Consider the following 26809-nt stretch of genomic DNA (forward strand, 5'->3'; position numbering starts at 1 on the left):
CGGTTTTCAGCAAATAAACTTTTGATTCCCGTTAGACATATGCGTTAACATAGAGTGGTTTTAAAAGCTGAATCCTCACCCCAACCAGTATTGTACAGTCCCTTTAATGTGAATTACTCTTTATTATCACTAATATAGACCCTATATTGTATATGTTTCTGTTGGAAATGGAAAAAATAAATAATGAATGAACCTAATACGGAAAAGTCCACCTTCGTATAACATGTTGATTGAGTGAATGCAGCGATATTAGTAGAACACATCAGTGAGGGTTTAAGGAAAGTTAAAGTTATAAATTTTTAACGTTTCTGCTCAGTCACTGCTAGATGAGAAGACTATACTATATACAGCCTGTGATGTCATATGTGTACAACGATACAAAGAAAACATAAAGAAAATTCAACATAATTTCTCTTTTCTTGCATGATAGAAAAGAACGCTTGACTTGCCTCTCTCAGAAGGCAGGGGGAATGATATTACCCGTATCGTATGTCAGCGACAAGTCAAGGAAATGTGCACTTTTTTTTTCAAAAAAATAAACATTTGTGAAATTCTTTTTATATTTTTCTTATATCGTTGTACGCATGTAACATCATACACTGTAGTAGTTTTCTCATCCAGCAGTGACTGCGCAGACACTTTAAAAATGCATACTAGTAACTTGTGAATGGATTGTCCGATTTTCCCCAAACTCTCTATTAACATTCACTCATTCCACGTGAAGGTAAACTTGTACTTATCAAGAAGCTAGTGCGGTACGCGTATCATGTTTGAATCGTATTCAACAGCTAGGACAAGACAATTCAGTGCTGTGCTCACTATTCAGAGGTTGCTGGCAGTATGAAAATACATACTGTATTAGTGTGGCATATAAATGTATCCCTGCGACACTACCAGGGCCAGGGTGCGAAAGACGTGAGACACAGACCGACAAATCTTCTAAGCTTTTACCATATACCGTACCATGGTGTTATTAGGTCCATAATACCTTGTACATTACACCGAAGTCAGTCGTACATTGAATCTGCATTGGAAGTGAACGATATTGCTCCAGGTCGATTACTGATCATGCTGATATGGCCGTATAAATTGTAAAGAACGAGCGATCGATGTCTGATACTAGTACGTGATAGAAAAACTCGTGATGTCATGTATCATAGCGGCTGCATCAGTCTCTGTTCGTCTATGTACTCTGTGTCGTCGAATCTCTGCCAGCATCAAGTCAGAACCATGGGCTACGGGTACCCTGTCATTGGTAAATCCACACACCAGTCAGTTGAACTGTACTATATCCCTCATTAATGAAATCATGTTTAGTGATTGGACTGTAATAGCGTCATGCTACCAAATACAACATTGTTTCGAAGTTGATGTTTAAAACAGTGCCAAAGGAGAAAGATGAAAGTAGACGACCATGCCGTATAAATATTCACACGCAAATCAATCACTGTATGTTACCACATTTTTGACATCGACATTATGCAGAGAGTGCTGATTGTTTTCAGCCTCATAGACCACGGCTGTACACTAATCGTCTTCGCTGCAAGATAACAAACTTTAGGCCCCTAATTTCCATTATGTTTGATATGATATTGTATCTGGCAATGGAGGGATGTAACATTGACTTAGAATACTGTAACATTTCCAGCACCGCCACTCAATATGAGGGACGTATCCACACCTCCCTCCCCCCCCCCCCCATGAAATCCTGTTCAGTGATTGGTCTACATTTTGCACACCACAGGTTGATGATTTTGATTGGCTTCCAACAGCTATTGCGCGGGGCATACAAATAGGGTACATAGTTTTGGCGCGCGGTACGGTATATCGAGTACCGCGGGCGGTCACATACACACCTGTGTTTTGATGCTGTCTTGTTCCAGTCGGCGTTCTTTGAATTGCACTAAAATCAACTCTCTTTCTCGCCGTGGGTAAGTGCACTGGCAAATTAATCTATATTTCTGGCCGAGGGTAGAAGGTGAATATCATAAAAGTGATCGCAATCCTCGATTATTTGATAACACAGCACAAAACAAAGTGGAACGTCCAACTTCATTCATTGTGAGAATGAGATCACAGTAAGTCAGTGGCTCCATCCATACACGGCTGCTGCACCCCGGGCTCGGCACGGCAGGTGGAGGCGGTCCGTGGCCGCCGGATTGCCGCTGTGCACTCGGCCTTTTGTGTCCCGATTTCTTAAAGTGTTGTATCTGCGATAAAATGTGGGTAGAAATTAGATTAGAAGAAAATTATTTACCCATTTATGCGGAGAGGCAACCCGATTATCAGGTAATTTTAATGTGCATTGGAACTGACTCTGACAGTACTAGTACTACTACCCAATTAAACGGAGTATCGTACGACGTATACCTGTACCCGTTTAAGCGATACCCGATTACGCGGAGAGTACTGTACTGTATTTGCATCAGTGATTGCCAGTGGACAGTGATTTCCATGGCAGAGAAGAAAGAGAGCAATGCACTCATGAACCAAAAATGAAAAACAATGCTCTTACTTGGTTGAATCTCAGTTGAAATGAATTTCTAACTAAAGAAAAGCAAAGAAAGCGGACAAGGATGCAGTGAATCGGGATGCTGTCAGAGCTGCAAAGTTGCCCCAATTTTGCAGGAGGCTCCTCGGACTCTTTGATTTATCTACAGGTCCTTTACAAGAGAATACTATAGGTTTTCCCAGTCAATTTCATACTTTTGTCATTCCAATTCATGAATGTGCATTCAAGTTCACACATCACACACACTCAGAAATATTCGGGCATTCAAATTCAGAATCCGAGCAATTTCATGTAATGGGAGCTCAGTTTCATTTTCGTCAAGTCAAATTCATGCATGGGCATTCAAGCACTGCAATTCCTACTCGTGCATTCAAATTCACGCGATTGTCCCGATGAACTTGTTTGGGACATTTAATTTCATTTTAAGATGATCAATTGTCTACTTTGTGCAAGCAATCAATTTAATGAAGGAAGTCGAATAGATTTTTGAAGAAGACGTAACAGGGTACGGACGGGGGAGAAAGGGGCGAAAGTAACTTAATATCTGCACACTTTATACACCACACACACAGGCTTATTATGCATATTATTACACTGCAAAAAGTTGTGTCTTAGATATGAAACACCGAGCGCATTTCTGGTGTTAAATTAACACCTGGGGTGTCACTTCAAAATTTAAAACTTTATCTCTTTTTTTTAGACAGGTAATTTAGTTCTTGTTCTACTTGTTGATTTTGAACTTCAACAAGATAAACAAGAACTTTCCGATAAAAAAGTGCTTGATTTTTTTGGGAAAAAAATTGTACCCACATTGACACCAGAGTAACACCAGTTGGTGAAGTATCCTATTGACATGGGGCAGATGTTATACCATTGACATTAACACCAGAAATATCGAATCAACACCATGCAGTGTCATTGTTGAATTAACTACAGCACAGTTTCAAAAATATCACCAGCTACAGTGTCAAATTAACACCACGGAGTGCCAGATGAACACTTTCCAACACTCACAACATACCTGGTAATTCCTAAACCTGTCAGTGTGGTCCTCTATTGACACTTGATTAGTGTTAGATTTAACACCCATGGTGTTAAATCTAACACCAATATTTTTTGCAGTGTACACGTGTATGTTTAAAGGTAATGTATTGAAGAATGGGGGTAATGGGATAAGGACTGGGGCAGGAATGGGCAAAAGTTTCCAATAAAACAAGCAAAGAGGTGTATATAATTCAGGCTTATGTGCATTCAGTTATGTTTAATGCTTTTGTTTTGTTCGTGTTCATGTATTCTCGGTTTTTAATTTCAAGACATTTTGAATTATAAGGTCCAATCAGCAGTGCACCAAACAGCTTAAAAGTTTAAACATACTCCTTTCTGACACCGCACGCACTCAAAAAGGACAACACTCCAACAGTAAAGCAAACAATTCATCAATTGAAAGACAAGCTGACATAAAGTGATCTTGATAGTCCCGCAAAAGTTAACAAATAGCCAGGCCTGTTTCATAAAGAATTGTGATTGATCAAATTCATTGAATCAAGCGTAAGTTCAAAATTGAGTGTAAGTATTGTTTCCATTTGATTTCAAGAAAAATCAAGTGTAACTTTCAGTACATTGAACGTTACTTGCGATCAATCACAAAGTTTTTTAAGAAACGCAGTTTGATTGATTGCAACTTTGACTCAATCTTTATAAACAAGCCCCAGATATCAATAAAAGACAAACATAACTTGTGGGCCTGTAATGTTCGTGGTTTCTGTTTCCATGTTGTCGAAATTGTTTTTCCCGAAGGTGTCAATCAACCTCCCCTATCATGCTTGTTTGTATACAGTGCCTCATGTTCCTGCATATGGCTGCCATTTTACCATTGTCATGCTCGTTAAGTTCAAACTTTAGAATGAACAGGTGGATCTATTCGGCAAAATAAATAATCTTCATCATGTAGTTCATCTATTCAAAGCTATGTGAAAAAGATACATGGCCCCCATACATGGCCCCCATGCTACCTAAATGCAAGAAGTCCTATAAATTGAATGCACTTGTTTGGAACATGGTTGCCTTTTCACGAATTTAAATGACGAGATTCCATTGCCCCAGCACACTGGCTTGAAATGAATTTGAATGCTCATTGCTGAAATGCATGCTCCTATCTTAGATTTGAATGACGTAAATGAAGAATTGATTGCTCCAATAGTGAATTTGAATGACCGGATTTTGAATTCGATTGCTGCTTCAGTGCTGCAAGGGTGAAATTGAATTCTCAGAATAGGAACTTGAATAACAAAAGTATGAAATTGAGCAGGAAAACTATCTATAGAAGTCTTCCTCATTTAGTAAATTTACTTTTAGCCTTTGAGATTTCACATAACCTGTAACACACGAGTACCAGTTTTCTTGACTGCCCTTGATACAATGTACCTTTCTAATATGGATGTATGAATGTTATAAACCTTGCACTATTCTTCCTTTACTCTGAAGTTTTTTGCCTTTGAATTTTTCAATTTTTTTTTTGTAATTAGTCATAACTGTTGTTGTTTTGTTTGTGTCTTCCTTTAAATAGCAGATTTCTCCATTAAAATACATAATGACCAGCACAGCTCAGCCCCTGGGTGAGGTCGACACAAATATGGCACACCCCACGTCGCCCAAGCAAATCAAGCTTTCCACAGAGAAGATGGACTGCCAAGAGAGCACACCGTCTGGGACGCCCTCCCAAGAGGGAAAGGAGAACCCTGCAGGGACAAACTCTGGCAACGCTGGTCCACCTCTACCACATGATGAGAACCAGTACCTGGACCAGATTCGGCACATCATGACACATGGGCAGGTGAAGGGGGACAGGACTGGAACAGGAACCAAGTCCATCTTTGGGATCCAGTCCAGATACAATCTCAGAGGTAATTAGCTGACATGCTGGGATAAAACAAATACTGTAGATGTGTGGACGTTTTTGCAGTGTGGACATTTTCCCAGATATCATGCTTTATTGAATTGGAGCAAAAAGAACATGTAAAATAATTTTTTTTTTTTTAAATATCAAAATATGTACAGGAGTACTCTACTTGTATGCTGCACAAGTAGAATTTGCTGAAAAGCAGCCATGCTGTTTTCCTGCCTGTTTTCTGCATATACACTCAGCAAACAAAAGAAAGTAAACAGTTTTTCATTTTTGTATTTCTCATAGAATATATGACTAAAAGTTATGTATTATATTCCATATGAAAAGTAATTTAATTGCCTGTCTACATAGTACCTGGTAGGTCAATTAAAAGGGAAACATTACGCATGATTCAAGTGTTCAAGTAAAATATCAAACTTGGAACAGTTCACACGATAAAATGTGATGAATCAACATCTTCTAAATCTGAGGTGAAATGTGAATTTCCTAGCGTTTTTACATATTTATGTCATGTTTGTTTTTTTTTTCAATATCGGTCCATACAATGCTCTGTGAGGCTAATCTATGAAGTCCCGCGCGTATTGAATGTCATTAGTACGCAAAAATGTGCGCGTCCGGAATTATCATGCTGTCCAGTAATACCATACCTGTATATTGATGATCGACTATTGTTTCAAGTTTGTGCATGGTGGAACCAGGGATGCCCCATTGGGATCCAGGGGAGGGGGTGGGATGGGTCCAAATTGGGACTTAAATTGTGCGTGTTCATATTCTTTTTGAAAACCCCTTGATGAATTTTCGTCAAACTTGGCACATAGCATGCCTAGGGGGTTAGAATCTCAATGTGTTCATCTGGTCACCATGCTCTCCTTTGGGGCCCCTAGGAGGCCCAATTCCCCCCCCCACCCCCCCTCCGGAATATTTACAAATCTTCTCTAGAACCAGAAGTGATAAAGCGAAGTTAGCCTGATGACTGTTGTTCCAAGTTTGTTCATTGCAGATCCGCCCCCCCCCCCCCCCTTTGGAGTTGTGAGGGAGGGAGGCATCCAAATACAGGCCTAAATTGTACATTTTCATCTTCTTGAAGACAACATAATGGATTTTCACCAACCTTGGCAAGTAGCATTCCTAGGGAGATAGGGTCTCAGTGAGTTAGGGTCTCAGTGAGTTCAAATATGCACCAGGGGGCTCAAACCTCCTAAATTATAAAGGAATATTTGATTATATTATTCTCTAAAATCAGAAGTGTTAGAGCTTAGAAAAGTCTTTTTTGTGTCCATACTGCATATTCCAACTTTCTAAGTACAGTGTACAGCTGTACTTGAAAGGTATTTTTACCAGTGTGATGGAATATGCAAATGGACACCATGCCTCCAGCTCTCAAAGCTACCCCCTGCCCCAAGTTTCCAATGTTCTCAGGTAAGAGTCTGCAAGAATGCATGGAAGATGAACTTGTAATATATACTCAGGTGAACGCAAGATCCCTGGGTCTCTTGTTTTGCTTAGTGTATTTAAGATTTCACAAGTTTTTAGTAGGTCTTTTATGTTATGCAGTACCGCAACTGTAAGTTTTTGAATGCAGTACACTGAAGCAGCAGTGAACTGTGTGAACTCCAACTCAATACCGGTAGCCTACCTGAGATTGTATCTAGCCTCAACCATCCATGCAAGTGTTAAAAAGTGCAAAATACCTCATGCTCAGCAGAGAATGGAATGCTATATTTCTTTGTACATTTGCAACTTAAAATGGGTGCACACTTGTACAGCTCATACACGTAGATCAGACTGCTTCATCAAAGCCACACTGGGTCCTTGCTAATATGGTGGCATCAACTCAACAGTGAAAGTTTTCCTGGGATAAGATGGCAGCAATTTGTGTGCCTTCCTTGTAACCCACCCTCAGTATTATGACATCAGAAATATAGAAAACATTTCGGCAGGCTTCCCAAAATTGCATCTGTAGCTGTGTTACCATCGCTTTCTACGTACAGTGCAAAACAAGGACAGCTGCAAAGCATATGGGTGCAGGAATAGTGCTGAAAATTTCCATAGTACCAGATCCCAATGCAAGAAAAGACCATAAACGTTTGGAATGGCTTCCGATTTTGAAACTGATATTGTTGTTTTGTTTTTTGTTTTGTTTTTGTTCATATTTTATAGCTTTAGACTATTCATGTGTAGATTTATATGTCCCTACATGGCACATTGCCACATTACCATGTAGACTGCTTTTGTATTAATTTAGAAGCTATAAGACCCATTTATCAATGACTCTAGATAGTAAATTCACATGGAGGGACTGTGTGAATGCTATTCCTAAATATTTTGGCAGGGCAGTCCATATGCTGAGAATGTATGTATCACACTGCATGTAGTGTGCGTTGTGTGATTACAGTTGAAAAAAACAAAAACAAAAACAACACAAATTTGGAGAAATACAAGATGTATTAATTTGTTACGTGATTACAGCTGGAAAAAAAAATACACAACCCAAAGTAAATACAAGATGTAATTCATTTGAATTGAATTAGATTTAGCATAGTATAGTTCTTGTTGATGTATAGTGCACAAATTCATGTTATTTTTTGCCTTCTCTATGATGCCAATCAGACAATTTGTGCTATAAATTTGACCAAAATGTTGATCAGATGAAATGAACTTGGACAAATTTGGAGATTTGGAATCATGCACTGCTCATCCCATTTCTGAACCACACTGCTTCTCAGCAAGCCAACCCCCCTACCCTCCCCCCCCCCCAAACGAAAAGCACAGTAATGGCAGCGAATACCCCAACAATAACAGGCAAATAGTGAACCTGTCTAGTGTACTCATTTTTAGTCAGTCACCTTGTACCAATGGGATTCATGCGTTGTTATATTGTCAAGTTTCTTCACCTTGGCTTAACCCGTTGAAGACAAGTCCCAAGAACACTCGCGTAGGTGACTATGGGAACTGCGTGTTATAGCAAAATCAGTCCATCCTCAACTGGTTAAAAATAAACACTCAGTGGAAGGTGTCAAGAAAGTAGTGTGAGAAAATTTTTGATGGCTGGCAACGTGCATAATACACCTTCTCTACAGGAGACCAGGGAGTCTGTTGTTAAGATATATTTAAAAAGTCCAAATGTAAATATGATAGAGAGAAAAGAAGGGAGGAGAGCTGTGGGGCACTTTATGTGGATTTCACACCTTAGACAATACAGGAACATTTGCTTAATAGAGTAGACACAGTAAGAGGTACGGACTTTGGATCACAGCATCTCCAGTATCCCAGCATACACAACCCTTAAATTAGATATTTTAATAGATGGCACGGACAAGTTGATTTGGAATGCATGTAATACTTAAAGAGGGATATCAAGTCTTGAGAAATCACCCCTCTCCAAGGAAGCAGAAGTTCCCTCATTTAACTTTCAATGTCCTTAACCCATTGAGAACAAGCTGACTCTGCTATGACACACACAATACACATGCCCAAGTACAGAGTAGTCGTCAGTGGATTAAATGGATGTTCAATCCTTTGTATGAAAACAGAAAAATCAGAGAAGTAAGTCGGTGCAAAATTTGGGAGAAAGTCAAGACATATAAAAAAGGTTATGAACTGAGTTTCAATGTAGTATGTAGACATTCTCGCACACATCCACAATACAAAGTGTATGCTGTAAAAATGCGTGCAAGATATACAGTTGTACTTTGCCAGAATCTGGAATTATCTGTACTGTTTGTTAGTGTTAGATGTCTTGTTATTCAGATAGTTAACAGAGATAAAAAGTTAGCATTAGTTTGATGTGGCTATTCTTCAGGTGATACAGTGGACTCCCATTATAACGAAGTTCTCGGGACTGGCAATTTCCTTTCGTAATACTGAAATTTTGTTATAACTGAACAAATAAACAACGAGACATGATAACTCGTCACATTGAGGACGAGTTAGGTGATACGCTTGTGGTCATCAGATGACAGTCATCTGTGATCGACAAAGAAAAGAATGTGATATAGGCACCTTGAAGTTATATTGAGCGTACATGCGAAACCGTTTCTGTAACCACTCGGCCACGGGTCATCCACGGAAATGGTAAGACAAAAAAAAAACCAATGTATAGATATAACAGGGGGAAAGTCAATGCCCACTCAACCAACGTGGCCGTGTGAACATCTATTGCATTGCTAGACGGAAAAGCGGCCTTGTAACGACTGAGGTCGCTATGCCATTTCTGGCAACTTGGGAAAAATACGTCCCGCAGACATAAAACCTATAATCGGCTGGTTTTGATACCTTGCCTTTAATCACAATTTTCAGTGTAATGACGTCATCAAATTACAAAACAATGACATCGTCTTGAAAGACAATTGTTCAAAGTACAACACCTCAGTCGTCGTCATTACATACTATGATCGGTTTGACAAAGTCAACCTGTAAAATTGTGCTGCAGTCGAAGCAATGTGGTCTCCAACACACAAAAAAGAGGGATATGGCGTGTGTGTGTGTGTCTGTGTGTGTGTATAGGTGCGTTTATATACGTACGTGATTTCTACATGGACGAATATGTAATACAAAATTGAAGAAAAAAAAGTAAAATAGCGAAGTATTTTGTTTCGTGATCTTGTGGGGTTCCAACCTGCAACCTTACGTCTCTGAGACGTCGCCTTTAGCCACTCGGCCATACGTCTCGACGAGAAAATATGGGGAACGTAAACTTATGTATGTGAAAGATACATGAGGAATCGTTTTGTCCACATTCCATTTTCATTTTCAGTTTTAAACTGCAAAATTGTCAATCTGATGAGGAGATTTCAAAGAATAAAATGCATGATTACTGCAGCTTATTGTCTCAGCTACAACATACTAAAGTTTCAGAGGAAATGAGCAAAATCAGCTGAGATAGAGGTGCTTAAACGTTGTCAAGTCAATGCATGGTTTTAAAAAAAATCACCTCCCATAGACATAACACGTAAGTAAACTTGTCCGATTTTGTGTCTTTACTTTTATCACAATTTAAAGTATGATGACGTCATCAAACTAGAAAACATCGATATGGATTTGAAAGACAGTTGTTTAATGTATAATATATTAATTGTACGTTGTCAGTTTGCTATTGACATGACGATCAATCACAAGAATAAGAGGCAGCTATTAGTACCTGTATGAAATTATTATAGGCATGGTTATCAAATTCCCTTAAAATTTCCTTATTATTGCTTTATTTTTACACACAGTTAAGCTATCTCTTTAAACTCGTCACAGTTTAATGAGAATCATGAACATCATACATTAGTACCATATTCAGTTCCATAGCTGATCGCGTTTGCTAATTAATTAAGATTTATTGTCTAGAATGTGCCATATGGCCAACCTGTATACACACGTGGACACACAAACACAATGCTAAATGTATGTATCAAACCTCTGTAACACAACTTTGAACTAACTGTAGAAAGTATCGCTGCACTTATCATACATACTTTTTATCATTATCTGAAACTCCACAAAAACCACTAATTGACAAATAATCATCAATACAGAAGACTGACTTAAAGGAACAATTCAAATACCTTTTTTTACAATGTATAGCTTCTTACATGTATAAAATCAGCACAAAGTAACCACGACTACATTGTGTTACTGAATTGATATGAACAAATTTCATTTTGTTACAATATACCATGATCAGCTTGAAAAGCCCAGCCTGCAATATTTTGCAGCAGTCGAAGCAATGCAGTCTCCAACGATAAACAAAGGGATACTGTGTGAGTGTGTGCATATAGGTGTGTTTACATGCGAACATGACTTCTACATGGACGAAGGTGTAGTACTCCATTGAAGAAAAAAGTAAAAAAAAAAATTATTATTTTCTTTCGTGCTCTTGTGAGGTTCGAACCCGTACGTGTGCAACCTCACGTTTCTGTGACGACACCTCTAACCACTCGGCCATACGTCTCGACGAGAAAATCAGAGGAACGTAAACTTATGTACGTGAAAGATGAATCAGGAATCGTTTCGTCCGCATTCCATTCTCATTTTCAGTTTTAAATTGCAAAATTGTCAACCTGATGAGGAGATTTCAAAGAATAAAATGCATGATTACTGCAGCTTATTGTCACAACTACAACATACTTAATTTTCAGAGGAAATGAAGCAAAATCATCTGAGATAAAGGTGCTTAAACGTTGTCAAGTCAATGTATGGTTTTTAAAAAAATCACCTCCCATAGACATAACACGTAAACTTGTCCGATTTTGCGTCTTTACCTTTAATCACAATTTAAAGTATGATGACGTCATCAAATTTCAAAACCATGACATGGACTTGAAAGGCAAATGTTCAAAGTAAAACATATCTGAATTTGGGGTGATATTAAGCTTAAACAATAGAGATACGAGTAAATGAATGTCAGAAAGAGTACCTCAAAAAAATTAATTCCACTTTTTTGATTTCAGATGATGATATGATGACGTCATGAGTTTTCCTGGCAATATTGGTACTTGAAACGTTATTTCCAATTCATATGCTTTTGTAATATGCAATAGAAATATAGGGTCAATGGACGATTTAAAGAGCTATGGCGACATAAACAAAAACATGTTTTTTCACTATATTTGCAGAAAGACGCGCGCGCGGAATTTCAACTTTGACGCCAGTGCATTCCTTTGTTATAGGTCAAAATCGATCGGAAATCAATGGATATTGTTACTCAAAGTATCAGAAATCCAAATCAGTCAAAAAAATTGCATTTTCATGTTGGTTACGCCCTCTGCGCGCGAAATTGCGCGGACGGACGCGCACGCGAGAAAATGTTTGAAACGCTTAGAATTGTCTGAAACTTCGAGATTTCCCATTGGGAAGTCGTTTTGAGCCTTTTAAAATTTTGACGCGCGCGTTTAGCGTAATGATGACCTTGGTAACTAGCGTTAAAACGTAAGATAGAGCCTGACCTGAACTTTATGTCCACCGAAAATGATACAGAAATGATATCTAGTTATGAAGTTATGATCGATCATGTGACAAGGTCCGAAAATCACAAAATGGCGCCTAGATGACGTCATAGATATGTTACTGTCATGAAAACCTTATTGTGGCTAGATATTGTTATGAGACATGTTGACTGAAAATGTTATGTTATTCCGTAATGTCATTGTTGAGATATTGACGACACAAAATGTGGCAGAAAGAAAGAAGAATAAAAAAAAAGAGAAATTTTGACAATCACAATAGGTGATACGCTGATAGCGTATCACCTAATAAAGAATACAGAACAAATAATGTTGTGGCCTGAATTTTTACTTCGTTGTAACCAAAATTTTGTTATAACCGTGTTCATTATAATGGGAGTGCACTGTAGTAGTATTCAAATAATCCAGACTCCTTTGTATTTGTGTTGTGTCTATGCAATCATGTCCTTGTATATTTGACTTTTTGCCTTCACTATTTCTTGAGAGGGATATCATTTCGTGGTTTCAGAAGACACGTTATCAATTATTTATTTATTCATTAAAAAAGGAAATAGGTATTTGATTGTTTATTTATTGATATATTTTTTTTATCTACCAGGGTAGCCCCATCAATGGTTTATACACTGTTATTCTTGGGGGATCTGCAACATTATTAAATAAAGTAACAATTCAAGGATCTCCCATTATACATAGCAATTCTACAAATGATGGCGATATTATGTGTACATAGACCATAGTACAAAGTTAATCAGTGAAAATAAAAAAGTACATTACTGGTACTATGAAAAACAGTACGACCCCCTTAACACCATCAAGTTTACCTATTTCTACTCTAAGAGTGAGATATATGTCTGATGAATCAATGTTTGAAGGCAGGTCATGTTTTGGACTTCTGTGGGGAGCTAATTCCTAAGACATCATGCAGCATAGTATTAGAACTACATGTGTTTATTCTTTTTTTTTCTGGCTGCTTGAACTTGTGAGACTATGAGACTGTTGTTACTTGTGCTTCGCATACCATATATTACCAAGGGGTATAACAAGTTCTTGAACATATTCTGGCCTGAACTGTCCTTTAACCCTAACTAGGCCGGGCTATTCCCAGAATTCGCACACACATTGCCTATGACGTAATCTAAAGTACCACGAAGTTAGATTTTAAAAAAGATTATCATTTATGCTTAATTATGCTAATTTATGCATAATGATGCATGAAATCAGTCAATTTGGTATAAATCACTAAATAAAGCTCGAAATGGGCTCATTTTTTGTGTAAATATTCTTTTTAGTGTCCTAAGCAAATATATGAGAAAAAAATTGTGCCATCTGAAAAAAAATTTTTAATGTATTTTATTGTTTTTTTAATTTCTTATGTATTTCTGTGTTTTTTCGACTTTATGTTTTTCATTGTTTTTTTAATGAAACTTGTCCGCGACATTGTTCCGAACAAGAAAATATGTCATTAATTGATTTTAATCAATAAAACCCCAAAATCATCATGCTTTTATGAAATTTGCCTGTAAGCACAGTTTGCAATGAAATTGTACACGAATTCACGTTTTTGAGCAATTTTTGGTCTAACATGCACGTACATATTTATGCGCAACTTCGGAATCGCGCACCCGGGCATCGCAAATTTGGTGTCAAAAGATGCGGGAGACTCGAAAGAAAAAAGTCATGAAACGTCGCGGCGTTAGCTTTTCGCTTAGCGATACAATGTACATCGCGCGAAATGTCGAGGGGGGGGGGGCTCGGAGGCCCCCCCCCCCCCCCGGCCTAGTTAGGGTTAACCCATTGAGGACGGACTAATTTTGCTACTAAAAGCATTTCCCATAGACCACTCCCCGAGTAAACTCGGGACTCGTCCTCAAGGGGTTAAAACTGCTTTTACATACAATGTAATATGTTGAAATGCCACCTCCCTTCAAGCATCTTCCACCTCTGTTGTTTACAGACCAATTTCCCTTGCTGACCACAAAGCGTGTCTTCTGGCGTGGCCTGGCTGAGGAGCTGCTGTGGTTCATTAAGGGATCAACAAATGCCAACGAACTTTCCGAGAAGAAGATCCATATCTGGGATGCCAATGGCTCACGAGACTTTCTTGACAAGCGAGGGCTCTCTCACTATGAAGAAGGTAACTCTTGATTGATTTGGGAAAATGACAAAATGGGTTAAAAATTCTATAAGCCTAAAACTAGAGTTTGAGTTGTCTAAGAAGGAATGCATAATGTTGTTTGTGCCAAAGCGAAGTTCTTTTTTTCAGGTTTATTTTGAAATGTCTGTACTGGAAAAGAGAGAGAGAGAGTGAGAGAGAGAGCAAATAAAACATGCATTCTGTCCCATAGTCACTTGGCAATGGCATCTGTGAAGGGGGAAAAGTAATACATTATGGCATAATTGGAACTTGCAGGAGTCAGGAGGCTTTTTATCTTCCACATCACTATGTTATGGTAATTCAACCTTTGGTTTGCTAATCAGGCAACTTTAGTATTTGTATGACATGCATTGATATCCTAGTACTGTATATGCCGAATATTTCGCGAGGTTTTTATTTTTGCGAATTTCGCAAGTCAGGTGCTATTCGCGAAATTAAATACATGCGAAAATATTGACTCTGTTCCCGACGTGAATGTGATGTACGCGTGTAGACTTCTCCATTCAGTACAGGACTCCACAATCGAGAATTTAACCACTCGCGAAATCGTCGGGAATTCCCGATTCGCGAAAATTTATACTCGCAAAATATATGGCATATACAGTATCATGGAACCAATAGAATTGAAGTAGAAAGATCTTACTCCCTAGTCCCATCAACATATAAATTCTGACAAAAGAAAAAGAAACTATGTGTCGTGAATGGGGCAATCTTATAGCAGCAAACAAATATAGATCAGAAGAAACAGGTTGAGATGAAAAGCGAATAAAAACAAATGGAGGGGGGGGGGTAGGGAGGAGACAAGAAGTGCAGGTGAATAAGAAAAAAATAAGATAAAAAACCCATAACTTGAGCTCATATGATGTAAGAACAATTTAGAGAAATTTGTTTGTATGTTAGTGTGTAACGGAGAAATTGAGAAATAAAAAAAAGTTAACATACATTTGCGTATATTGTAACTTGTCTGCATCTCATACATTTTTGTGATGATCAGGTGACCTAGGTCCAGTGTATGGTTTCCAGTGGAGGCATTTTGGAGCAGAATACAAGGGTCGCTTTGCTGACTACACAGATCAGGGTGTGGACCAACTGGCCCAAGTCATAGAGACCATCAAGAACAACCCAGATGATAGAAGGATCATCATGTCTGCATGGAATCCACCAGGTGAGCTTAACACAGTGGGCACAAATGTCTGACAAGTCAAAGCGAGGAGGATGAGCAACTGTTGTGATTGAGCGGTTAAAGTCATGTGGATGATACCTCAGGCTTCCATGCATGCCTGAGGTTCAAGTCCCAGCAAGGAAGTTGTGACCTTTGGAGAGGCACTTCACTGTATCCCTGTTGCCAAGTCTTTCAGAGGAAACTTTACGCCATCAGTCCCATACGCATGAGAACCATACCCTATGCACATAAAAATACTTAAGCAGTGGGTGATGTAACAACAGTGTTGAAGATTTGCATTTCCCTGACAAAGTAAGCAACCCTAAAGCTCAGAAAATGTCAAATGAGGTGATCTTGCTGAATTATATCAAACTTGAATTCTGTGTTAAGAAATTGAATAAAATCAATGATTTGATTTGTTATCTACCTCCAGTTCAAGTTTCAAAGTGTTTACGCATTTTAAAGTACAAAAATTGCCTATGTGGCTACACTTGAATCTGGTGGCCAGCTTTCATATGTTTACTGAGGTACAGTGGTGTGAGGACATTAGTAAATTATACAAAATAGGAGAGTTTATGTAGTCTTGAGAATGTAAAATTATCATATCATAGAATTTGTTTTTTCACTCATGAGACCCAAAACATGAGACAATGGGCCGAATGCATAAAACAAGCAATTGCTTGTAAGCAATTGCTTCAAGCAAAAGCACAAGCTCGTCTAGCAAAAGGTCTAGCTCAAGCAATCGCTTAAATCCATATGCATAACCTTTTGCTTGTGCTTATACCTTTTGCTTGTCTCGGACAAGCAATTGCTTGCGTTTTCAACAAAAGGGACGTCACGCCTGTGCGCTCACAAGAACAAAGGCGAGTGTGACAGCATGTATTTGAAAGGGCGTGTGTGTGCGGAAACATTTCCTGACATAGCAGAAGAGCTATGAAATGACACTCATAAATGCACACACATACACGTACTGGCTGATTCCCATCACTGCTTATAGTAGCCCGGATGTGCCAGATCGCACGTGGAGAGAGGTCTCCTTGCTCTCCACCGAAGCCAGACATCCTACCTGTTTTTCATCACATTTTGCGTGCTAACCACTGGACATTCCCGTTGTTAAAACGGAAAAATTTCTTACACTACTTAGGAGTAATTTCTCGTAGACTTATACCACTCATGCACAAGTGTGGTCTTTCTTTTATTAATATGAATATGATACTTAAAAGGGAACGTCCCAGTTATTAAGCAAAAGCTTAAGCTCATTTTACAGAGCTTGCAAAATCGTAAGCAATTGCTAGCAAGAATAAGCAAAAGGTATGTTTTATGCATACGTTTTTAAGCAAATGTTTGGTCTTTAAGCAATTGCTTGCGGGCAGCAAGCAATTGCTTGTGCTTGCTAGCAAGAGCTTCTGCTTGCAAGCAATACCTTGTTTTTATGCATACGGATTCGAGTAAAAGGCTAGCACAAGCAATTGCTAGCGTTTATGCATTCGGCCCATTGTGAGGCATGGAAAGGGCTTCCAAAATCCAATTTAAATATTGCCCTATTCAAATGCTATATTTCGTTTCTCCAAATAATGTCAGATTTAATTGTAAACGTCATGCTTTAGCCACTTACTTAGAGCTGTCACCCTTTCTCCAATAATGATGTTTCTCTTGCTCATACACAGTGAAATAATTGTTTACATTTTATTTCACTGTCAAATTGGCAATGCACCTTTTATACATATAGACACGTGATTGAGAGACTTCTCTGTGACAACTTTGATAAAATAGTGATTATTACAGCCTCTATGTAATGTACCTGTTGAGTGCTGAGCATGAATGTGAGTTTTCAGAGAGTCACTTTATATTTTTGTTACAGAGTGCTTACATTCCTCTCACATGATATTTATAGCTAGGATTGCCATTAGACATAGAAAGATATTCCTGCTTTATAGAAATTAAGTGTCATGAGAGCATGGGGTGTGTTCGAGCGCTCTCTTGAAGCGAACAGTACTGTACCATACTCGCGCCTGAGGAGCGCTCGAATGCTCCTAAAGTATACCGTACTGTACTGTACTAAGCCAAAAGTGGACCACTTCCCGATGTGCTAGAAGGTACCAAAAGCGTACCAAAAGTTCGCATGTGAGAATGCACGTAGCATGCACATACGTCACAATGCAAAGAGTTCATTCTCTTTGTTTTGGACATCTGTAGGTAGTTCGAGCGTGCCAGGTGAATGACCTTTTTTGCTACAAAATGCATGGCCCCCTCAAAAAATAACTCATGAGGTACGCTTTCTCCACAGAGCGCTCGGATGCTCAAAATCTGGCACAGTTCAGTACAATACGCTGTAGTTCAGTTCGCTTTGGTTCACTGTAGAGAGCTCAAACGCACCCAAAGACAGGTCAGAAAAAGCTAAAATATGGTTCTTCCTCCTGGCATCTCTTGACCCAGATCTGCCAAAGATGGCGCTGCCTCCTTGCCATGCATTTGTCCAGTTCTACGTCTGCAATGGAGAACTCTCCTGTCAGCTCTACCAGAGGTCAGGTGATATGGTAAGCCATGTGTGATATCTGTCCTAGTAATAACTGTCCCCCTCAAAAACAAACAAACAAACAAAAACAGAAGACAAACATACTAACAACAACATGGCTAATAAAGACATGAGTAGAGGCCATGCACTGATTCATTTTTGTAATAAGAGATACTGGGGATTTTTAATTTGATATTCACCAGCTTGTTATGTAATCCCAGGAGAAGTCTGAGGTAGTGAATCCCACCAATGTTGGTCTATCAGTGGTGCAATTTGACTAATTTACAACTATTACTAAATAGAAAAAAGTGACAATATCACATCATCATTTGAAGCAGTGTTAATGCAATTCTGAGCCATTAGGGACGGTGATTTCATATTTCAGGAAAAGCCTTTTGCATTCAAAAAGTCTGGAAGGTCATTTTGAATTGGCTAAAAGAATGAATATTCCTTCTTTGCCATTGATATTTGTTACAAATTAACCCATTGAGGACGAGTCCCGAGTATACTCGGGCAAGTGTCTATGGGGAAATGCATGTTGTAATAAAATCAAACCATCCTCAACGGGTTGAAAGTAAATTGACATGAGAATTCCATTACCATGAATTCCATCTGTTGTGCTCATGGATAAACACATATCCCTTTCAATACACAAGGCAAGAAACCTTGCTGATGGTTGAGGGAGGGGGAAATACATCCCATTTTAAATCTCAAGTTGATTTTTTGCCACACACGATGATAGGTAAATTAAAGAGAGAAAAAGGACTATCCTTATGGTCTGAAGGAGAACTCAGATTTCTAGCATGTTTTGTATGATGCAAGAATTTTAGTGCAGACAGAGCAAAATCACTTGCCATACAATTATTGGACCTGAGCAGATTATTTACTTTTGTGGAATTGTAAGTGCATGAGAGGATATGGACAAAAGTTGTTGGTGTATCTTGTATCCCAGAGATTACCCATAACTTTTTTCGTGAGAAAAATTAGCTATTTAAAAATGTGAATTGTAGAAGTAAGTGCCATAGCGCCAGTGTGTTATACTGCCCTCTTACGGGCACTGTTTGAGATGTATGTTATATTGTTGTTGTACAACCTTCGCCCCTTTTCGGCCGGCAGTTTGTGTTGCGTGAGCATAATAAAGTTTGCTTAAACCTTAACTATTGTGACTGGTTATCCATCCCCGAACGGTGTTCTTTTAATGGCGTGGTGGCAGCTACATGGGATAAAGTACCCTGCTCTTCCCTCATTACCGATGGATTTTATGCATGATATGGCAGCCAGTTGGTCGGCAAAAACGTGTCGTGATAGGTGGTTATGGTTTGCTCGCATCTGCTGTAGTCCCATACGTAGCCCTTGAATGGCTGTTCCCTGTCCCCTTTTGAGGCAACGACCTCGCACCCAGGCCCGAGAGAGAGGCCGCCCCTACTGCCAGTATTGTAACCAGAAGTACAATGTACCACCAGGTACCTTACCGTGTTTATGATTCTGAGCCAATTCAAATCAAAAGAAATGAAAGCAGAAATGAATGGATGACCGAAGATGATTATGTCGGTCTTGATTATGATGATTTCTGTGATGATTATGATGATGAAAGTTATGACAGTTGTGATGAGCCCTTCGGGGACCCAAACCAACCTCGTTCCCATGATGATAGAGTATTGCATGCTACTCGGTATGATGCAGTCGGTCCCAGTACATGTAGCAGCACTAGTCATCCTGTTCCTATGTGTATGAGTAGTTTTAGTGTTAGTGAGTCCAGTCGTTCTACCGTTAGACATAAAGTTCACAGTTGCCCAATATGTCTCGTTGCCAATCGTCCGAACCAGCATCACATCAGTGATTGCTCATTCCTGCCAGAGCATGAAAGAGATATCGTTACACGTGCTCGCCAAGCGGCTTCCATCCTTGGCTACTCTGATTCCCTGTGTCCATATGACAATCATCTGGATGATTATGATGAGCTAGAGTCAGAATGTGATTTCTCCGAAGTTGATGAATGTTGTGATGATCTTAATGATAGTGCTTTGGCTACAGATATTGTCTGCTTGTCTACTAGGGTATGTGTTGCTGATCCCGACAGTAGTCTTGGAGATGCAAAGGGTATGTCAGATTTAGACTGGTCAATAGGGGTTCACGACAATTCCTTTTGCTATGATAGTGGCTCATCGGAGTCGGATGAGTTCCACTTCCGGGTTGACCGGTTGCCACAGTCCCCAGTAGCTAGTCCCTCAGTGTTGCCTGAAAAGGCTTGTATGTCTCCCTACATTGACCTTGACCATGGTCAGCAGACTATCCGGGTTACTCTTGCCAGTGGTTCGCCACAGAACTTAATTGGCTATTCAGTGTTCAAGAGTCTCAGAGGTGTTTTTTCGGACTCTTCTGAGACTTATCCAGTTGATCATTCTTCACCATATGCAGTTGTTGGAGGGACGTGCCTCACACTTTCCAGAGATGGAAAGGCATTTCTCTTTGAAGGGTTAGTTGTTGACTCTCCGGATGTTATAATTGAGGCAGGCATTCCGTTCATAGTGTTGCACGACATTACCATCCGTCCCGCAAAGCGCAGTATCACAATCGGTGATGGACCTTCGTACACCTATGGTCCTGATCCTACACCAGAGGTGGATATTCGTCTTTCCCGCATGCCTCCGATGTCTCTCAGCCTTCCCCGGTACAACTCGCCTTCCTCTATCTCTGATGATGTGACCGCACCTTCACCAGTCAACAACGGTCACCACCAAGGCATAGGCCTACACCCTCATTCCCAGGATGCTGAGGCTGCACGTCAGTGTCTAGCTCAGTCGGAGCTAGCCATCATTCCCACCCCTGAGATGAATCGCACCATCCCTGATGTCACCGATGATGATTCCTCTGGTGCCCTAACCACACCTCGTCATCGCTCTGGCTTGCTAGCATGCCAGCCATCTTCAGATGTCAACCAGTGTCCCTCACCCACTGATGAGCTTCCTGTGGATGTTCTCAATATCAGTGTTAGTAGCATCAGCTCTCCTTATCAACGCAGTGGCCCCCCAGACCATCCTCGCACTATCGAGATCAACGACCCTCCTGGGCGCCCCCCAGATGCATCCAGAGGACCCCGTGCCTTCACCAGTGCCTCCACTCCTGGAGATACATCTCACGTTCCACGGCGTGAGAAGAGTACTGCTCCTTGTGTTCAGCTCTGCACATTTGTGATGTCTCCAACCTCAGACATTGCTCCTACTCCTCGACCAGGCCACTCCACGGGCTTGCATGTAGGACCCCCTCCTGGCCGTCCTCCAGACATTGACTGTATATTCAGAAGCTCCCTGATAACTGATAACCCCCATTTTTGACCTCAGCTACCGGATGTTCCTGGACTCTGACTTGTGAATTGAATTGTGTGCCACATGCCTGCTTCGTTTTTATAAGTTTGTTATGCCAATATATTTGTGTATACATGTAATAGGATAAATGGATTGTTGTTGATTAAATAATGCAGGATCTTTAAGGTTATTGGTTATTTTTTCTTATTATGTATAATGTACAAGTGAAATTAGTGCTTAGAAGTGAGACATAAAAAGTGCGATGTATAAGTTTGTGATCTGTTATGTTTTATTTGCAAGGTAATATTGTAAACTTTAGTTGATAATTATGTCAGTTACATTGGAATTGTTTTTTTACAATGGGTGAAGTTTGTGTGAATTGTGTATAGTTCTGCAACCTTTGATATTTTGGCACTCTGAGATTTAAAACTCAGGTTCATTTTTTGTTTGTTTGTTTTTGTGATTATATGAAATCTATGCACCGCATGCATTTTTTTTAGCATACTATATTACAAAGTTGCTAATATTTTTGTTCTGGTTTAAAGAGTTTTGCATTGATTCTGATTCATGTAACGTACGGAGACAGTGCATGTATATTGTTATTGGATGCAAGTACATGTTGTAGTATACATTATGTAAGCAGCCAGTTGACTTGCACATAGCAAGTTGTGCAAATCTGAATAACATGTTTACTGTTTTATGTATGTAGCATACACATGATGGTTTTGACAGCAACTCAAGTATAAGTCAGCATTTTTATGTTTGTGTTTTTGCCTTTCAGTTTGCCCAGTGTGTATGATTCTTTGAGTCATTTCCTCTGTTTTATGTCAAATACATATTGCACACATGTAGGAGAGGTGAGATTTTTACATACGTATGTATGATGCTCGTTTGATTTTTGTTGTTGTTGCACATGCAAGGGAAGAATATCAGTAACAGGTTTATTGATAAAGAAAAGATAAATGTACGTATGATGATAATTTGTAATTATATGAAGTTTATATGATATGTATGGTAACACATTGTACATGGTATATACAAAGTAGTTTTGATGGACCTCATGTTGCTCATTCTTCCCCTTTTTGATATGTATTAAAGAATCATGTGTCAGGTCATATTGTATGGAGTGAGGTCAATGTCGGAGTCCGTTTTTGATACACTTGAAGGACAAAATATGTTTCGGAAGTTTGAGTATGTTTCTAAAAGTATAATACACCGTACAGGTGTATTTGATCTCTGCGTTGTTTTTTTTATACAAATGTATATTGTAATTTGTTTTTATATACAGTACATCTTTTACTGGATGTATCGTTGTCAGTTGTTTCGTTTGGTATATACCAAAGGGTTGTAGTAATAACTCACATGATAAGTTAATGATGACATTAAGGTTTTGATATTGTTACATCAGATGGGTGGCTATTCTCAGCGGCTTTCATTCACGTGCGTGTCTTACTCATACTGATTTGAATACATTGTACATGTATCAGGCATTATTATGAACACACCACATTGTTATTTTCAATGCCATGTTGGTTTCATTTGACTTATCTATAGGGATTTTTGTCTCTGCGCTTTTAGGACCTATGTTGATGTCTATTTGGTTCTAATGTAACAACATTGTGTGTGGTGTGTGTGTGCTTTAAGACTGTAGAGGAAAGACAGCTATAGTTTAGTGTTTATGTACACTCGTTCTAAATCTCAGTGTATGTAGAAGAAAAGTAATTACAGCTGTATGTGCTGTGTTTAACAGTGTTGTAACAAAAGAGTGAATGAAAGTGGGGAGACCATGGTATTTATGTATAGGCCTACAGTAGCAGTGTTTCATATTGTGAGAAAAGGTAGAAAGTGAGATAGCTACATGTGTTTGTATTATATTTGATGGTTGACATTGTGAAATATTTTCTGTTTCATTTACACCGTAAAGTAGTTTGTTCTATTAAGTGTTGTTTTATGATTGGTAGAAGATGTTGTTCAGGGTATGTATGAGGTTATACATGTATAGCATAGGTTATTGGTATTCTTGTATGGGCATGATTCTGATTTTTGATCAGTGAGTAAGTACATTGTACTGTATACGTATAGCAGTGCTTATCATAGTGTAATGTTGGTGTTTTATATTAGTTGGTTGTTAGTCAGTCCATACAAGTTTCTAGAGTCTGTGTCTATATGGGGATAATGTTTGTATTAATGTTATCAAATCATTGAGTGTTCGTAATGTGGTCTAGCTATCCACATCATTAGTCAGAAGTTTGATTGGTTTAATTCCACACACATTCTTGGCATATTGAATGTGCATGATTATTCCATAGCCAAGGGTTTTCCATTGTGTTATGTAGAAGAAGACAGAAAGAAGAAAGTGATCGCGCCAGTGTGTTATACTGCCCTCTTACGGGCACTGTTTGAGATGTATGTTATATTGTTGTTGTACAACCTTCGCCCCTTTTCGGCCGGCAGTTTGTGTTGCGTGAGCATAATAAAGTTTGCTTAAACCTTAACTATTGTGACTGGTTATCCATCCCCGAACGATGTTCTTTTAATGGCGTAGCATAGTATACAGGTGGTTGTGGTTCCATCATGACCCCATGATTATGGTCCCATCGAGGGCATAAGTTTGTAAAGAATTTAAATGATTTCAATTTAAATCTCTTGTAAAGTTGGGAATTAATTGCTGGCCAAGTACTTACATTCCATGAAAGGTGAAGAGATTTAAATCACTTTATAAAGAATGTCACTGAAGCCTCTTCCTTCATATCCACCAAGAGGGGCTTCATTTAGGACAACAAATTCAGATTTTCTTTCTCTGCTTCAAAAGTGCAGTGGTAAATCATCTCCAGATGTTGCAAGGATTGCAAATTGCAAGGCAATTTTAACTTTGATCCTTAGATTTTAGTGGATGAGATATCATGCCTGGATTGCTTAATGATAGATCAACTGTGAGATTTACATGTCTTTATACCCAAGGATTCACATTAGTGTGTGTTACACCATCTATAATAAGTAAACACTCTTGGTGTAATGTCATGTTGCAGGGCCTTGGTGTACCATTCAACATCGCCAGCTACTCACTTCTGACATACATGATTGCCCATGTCACTGGACTGCAGCCAGGTGACTTTGTCCACACAATTGGTGATGCCCATGTCTACTTGAACCACTTAGAACCTTTGGAAGTACAGGTAAGACAGGTCGCCAGGGCTGAAAATAAAGAGTGTAGAATATGTGTTATTATTACAGTAAGAAAAACTGAAACCTGTCACATCTAGAACAGTGTGCTCTAGATGGGGATTTATATGCTTATTTTTTTTTTTTTGCACTTCCTATAAGTGCATCTTCACCATTTTCAAGTTTGTTTTGATAAATGGAGTCAAAATAGAATGGTAGAAGTTTCATATGAAATGGACCTATAATAAGATAATTATGGACTTTACATTCTCACATTTTTTTCTACAAAACAGTGATATTATCAGCAACTTATTAGATGAAGTGATGTCATCTCGCGACTCTCAATCACCTGTAAATGGATAATAATGATAATAATAATAATGATAATAATAATAATAATAATAATAATAATGATAATGATAATGATAATGATAATAATAACGATAATGATAATAATAATATTAATAATGATAATGATAATAATAATAATAATAATAATAGTAATGATAATAATAATGATAATAACACTTATATAGCACTTAATACTGATGTTTCTAAGCACATTTTCTTCTCAATTTTTCTGTTGGACATGAAATCAAATTAACTTGTTTTCTTGGCATCAAATCATTGTAGTCTTGTAATCTAGTAACAATGATTCTGAGAGGAGTTGGTGTTGCACTTGTTAAATTGCTGACCAAATACATGATTTTTATACAGTGCGCTCCCATTATAATGCACAGTTATAACGAAATTCCGGTTACAATGAAATAAAAATTCAGGCCGCAACATTTTCCGCTCTATGTTTTTTATTGTTTATTTGTTCAGTTATAACAAAATTTTGATATAACAAAAGAAAACTGCAGGTCCTGAGGACTTCGTTATAATGGGAGTCCACTGTAATATTTTTCTATACAAATCAACTGAAGTGTTGAGTTGATGGCATTGCTTCCTTGTATTTGAATGATTAGAAGACCGAACTTTCCAATTCTATTTCTGAGTTTGATGAAACTTCTACCATTGTATTTGTCTGTCAGCATGTTCAAATCAACTTGAACAAGGTGTGGAACAGAATTTCAAGTAAAATTATCTTTTTAAGTCTTGAATTTTGCAGACTGTGGACAGGTTTGTATGGGCAAAACCTAATTACCAAATCTGTGTGTTTTTGTGTAGTCTTAGAATGACATCAGGTGAAATGCACAAACTGTTCACATCATGAAATATTCTGGGCATCCAGTTATTGACTATCCAGCTGAGGTCCAAGTTATCTCTAATTTTATTTCAACATCTCAAGACAAATAGCAGAAGACAAATGATGTGTTTGAATCTTTGAGGTTAGAATGTGGCAAAGTGGTTCATGTTGAGAATGATGCAATGTGCAAACAGACTGTTTTCCTCCAAAAATAAGATACAATGTAGATAAACTGTGCTAATACTACTCACTTATCACTGCACAGAATTCAACCTGATTCATCTCTCATATCAACAAACTTTTTGAGAGGTAGAGAAAGTATCAACAGTTCTAGTGATTGGTTCATGTATAAATCATTGAATTATAGTTCAGTGAAAGGAAATGTCTTAATTGAGGTTTGCACAATGTAGAATATTTCTCATGACTTTCCCCTCTCACTCCAACTGTCTCTACCCATTTGCTATCACAGCTAAAGAGAGAACCAAGACCATTCCCCAAGCTGGTCATCAAGAGACAGGTCTCCAACATCGATGATTTCAAGTTTGAGGACTTTGAGTTAGTGGGCTACAAACCACATCCCAAGATTGCCATGACGATGGCAGTTTGAGGCATGGTGTCGCTCACATCTCTACACTACATGTTTGAATTGAAATAGCACTTCCAGTTTGACTGATGACTATAACAACAGCAAATGGACAAGTTACAGTACAGTCATAATTAAAAATTGTATCTATTTAATAATCAAGTCATATTTTTGAAAACCAGTCCTTAGTTGTTGTTTTTTTACCTTCAAAAGTTGAGCCTGAGCAGAAATACTTTTAGTGGGGTACTCAGGACATTATGGAAAGTTTCATGTATCTATTTAATTAAGTAAAATGTTCAGGTTTTTTTTTTTCATCATCAAGAATGCATGTAAAATATGTACAGATACCATGCACAATGTACAGATCAATG

The 26809-nt window shown here is 38.5% G+C and overlaps 1 protein-coding gene across 3 annotated transcripts; it reads left to right on the top strand.

Moving 5' to 3' along the window:
* The first annotated feature begins 1179 nt into the window (after positions 1-1179).
* Positions 1180-26480, top strand: LOC139714499 (thymidylate synthase-like). 3 transcript variants are annotated; one of them, XM_071626207.1, is made up of 7 exons: positions 1180-1255; positions 5079-5415; positions 14322-14501; positions 15517-15687; positions 18121-18221; positions 24534-24680; positions 26325-26480. In XM_071626207.1, the coding sequence occupies exons 2-7, from the start codon at positions 5103-5105 to the stop codon at positions 26460-26462; spliced, it is 1050 nt and encodes a 349-aa protein (XP_071482308.1). In that variant the 5' UTR covers positions 1180-1255; positions 5079-5102; the 3' UTR covers positions 26463-26480. The 3 variants fall into 3 exon arrangements, with proteins under 3 accessions (XP_071482308.1, XP_071482306.1, XP_071482307.1); XM_071626205.1 differs by lacking the exon at positions 1180-1255 and adding an exon at positions 1829-1931; XM_071626206.1 differs by lacking the exon at positions 1180-1255 and adding an exon at positions 1848-1931 and having other exon boundaries at positions 5082-5415.
* Positions 26481-26809: the final 329 nt, after the last annotated feature.

Source organism: Diadema antillarum, unplaced genomic scaffold (assembly GCF_040938485.1).
Source record: "Diadema antillarum isolate AM-2024a unplaced genomic scaffold, OU_Dant_1.0 seq00002298_RagTag, whole genome shotgun sequence".
Taxonomy (NCBI): domain Eukaryota; kingdom Metazoa; phylum Echinodermata; class Echinoidea; order Diadematoida; family Diadematidae; genus Diadema; species Diadema antillarum.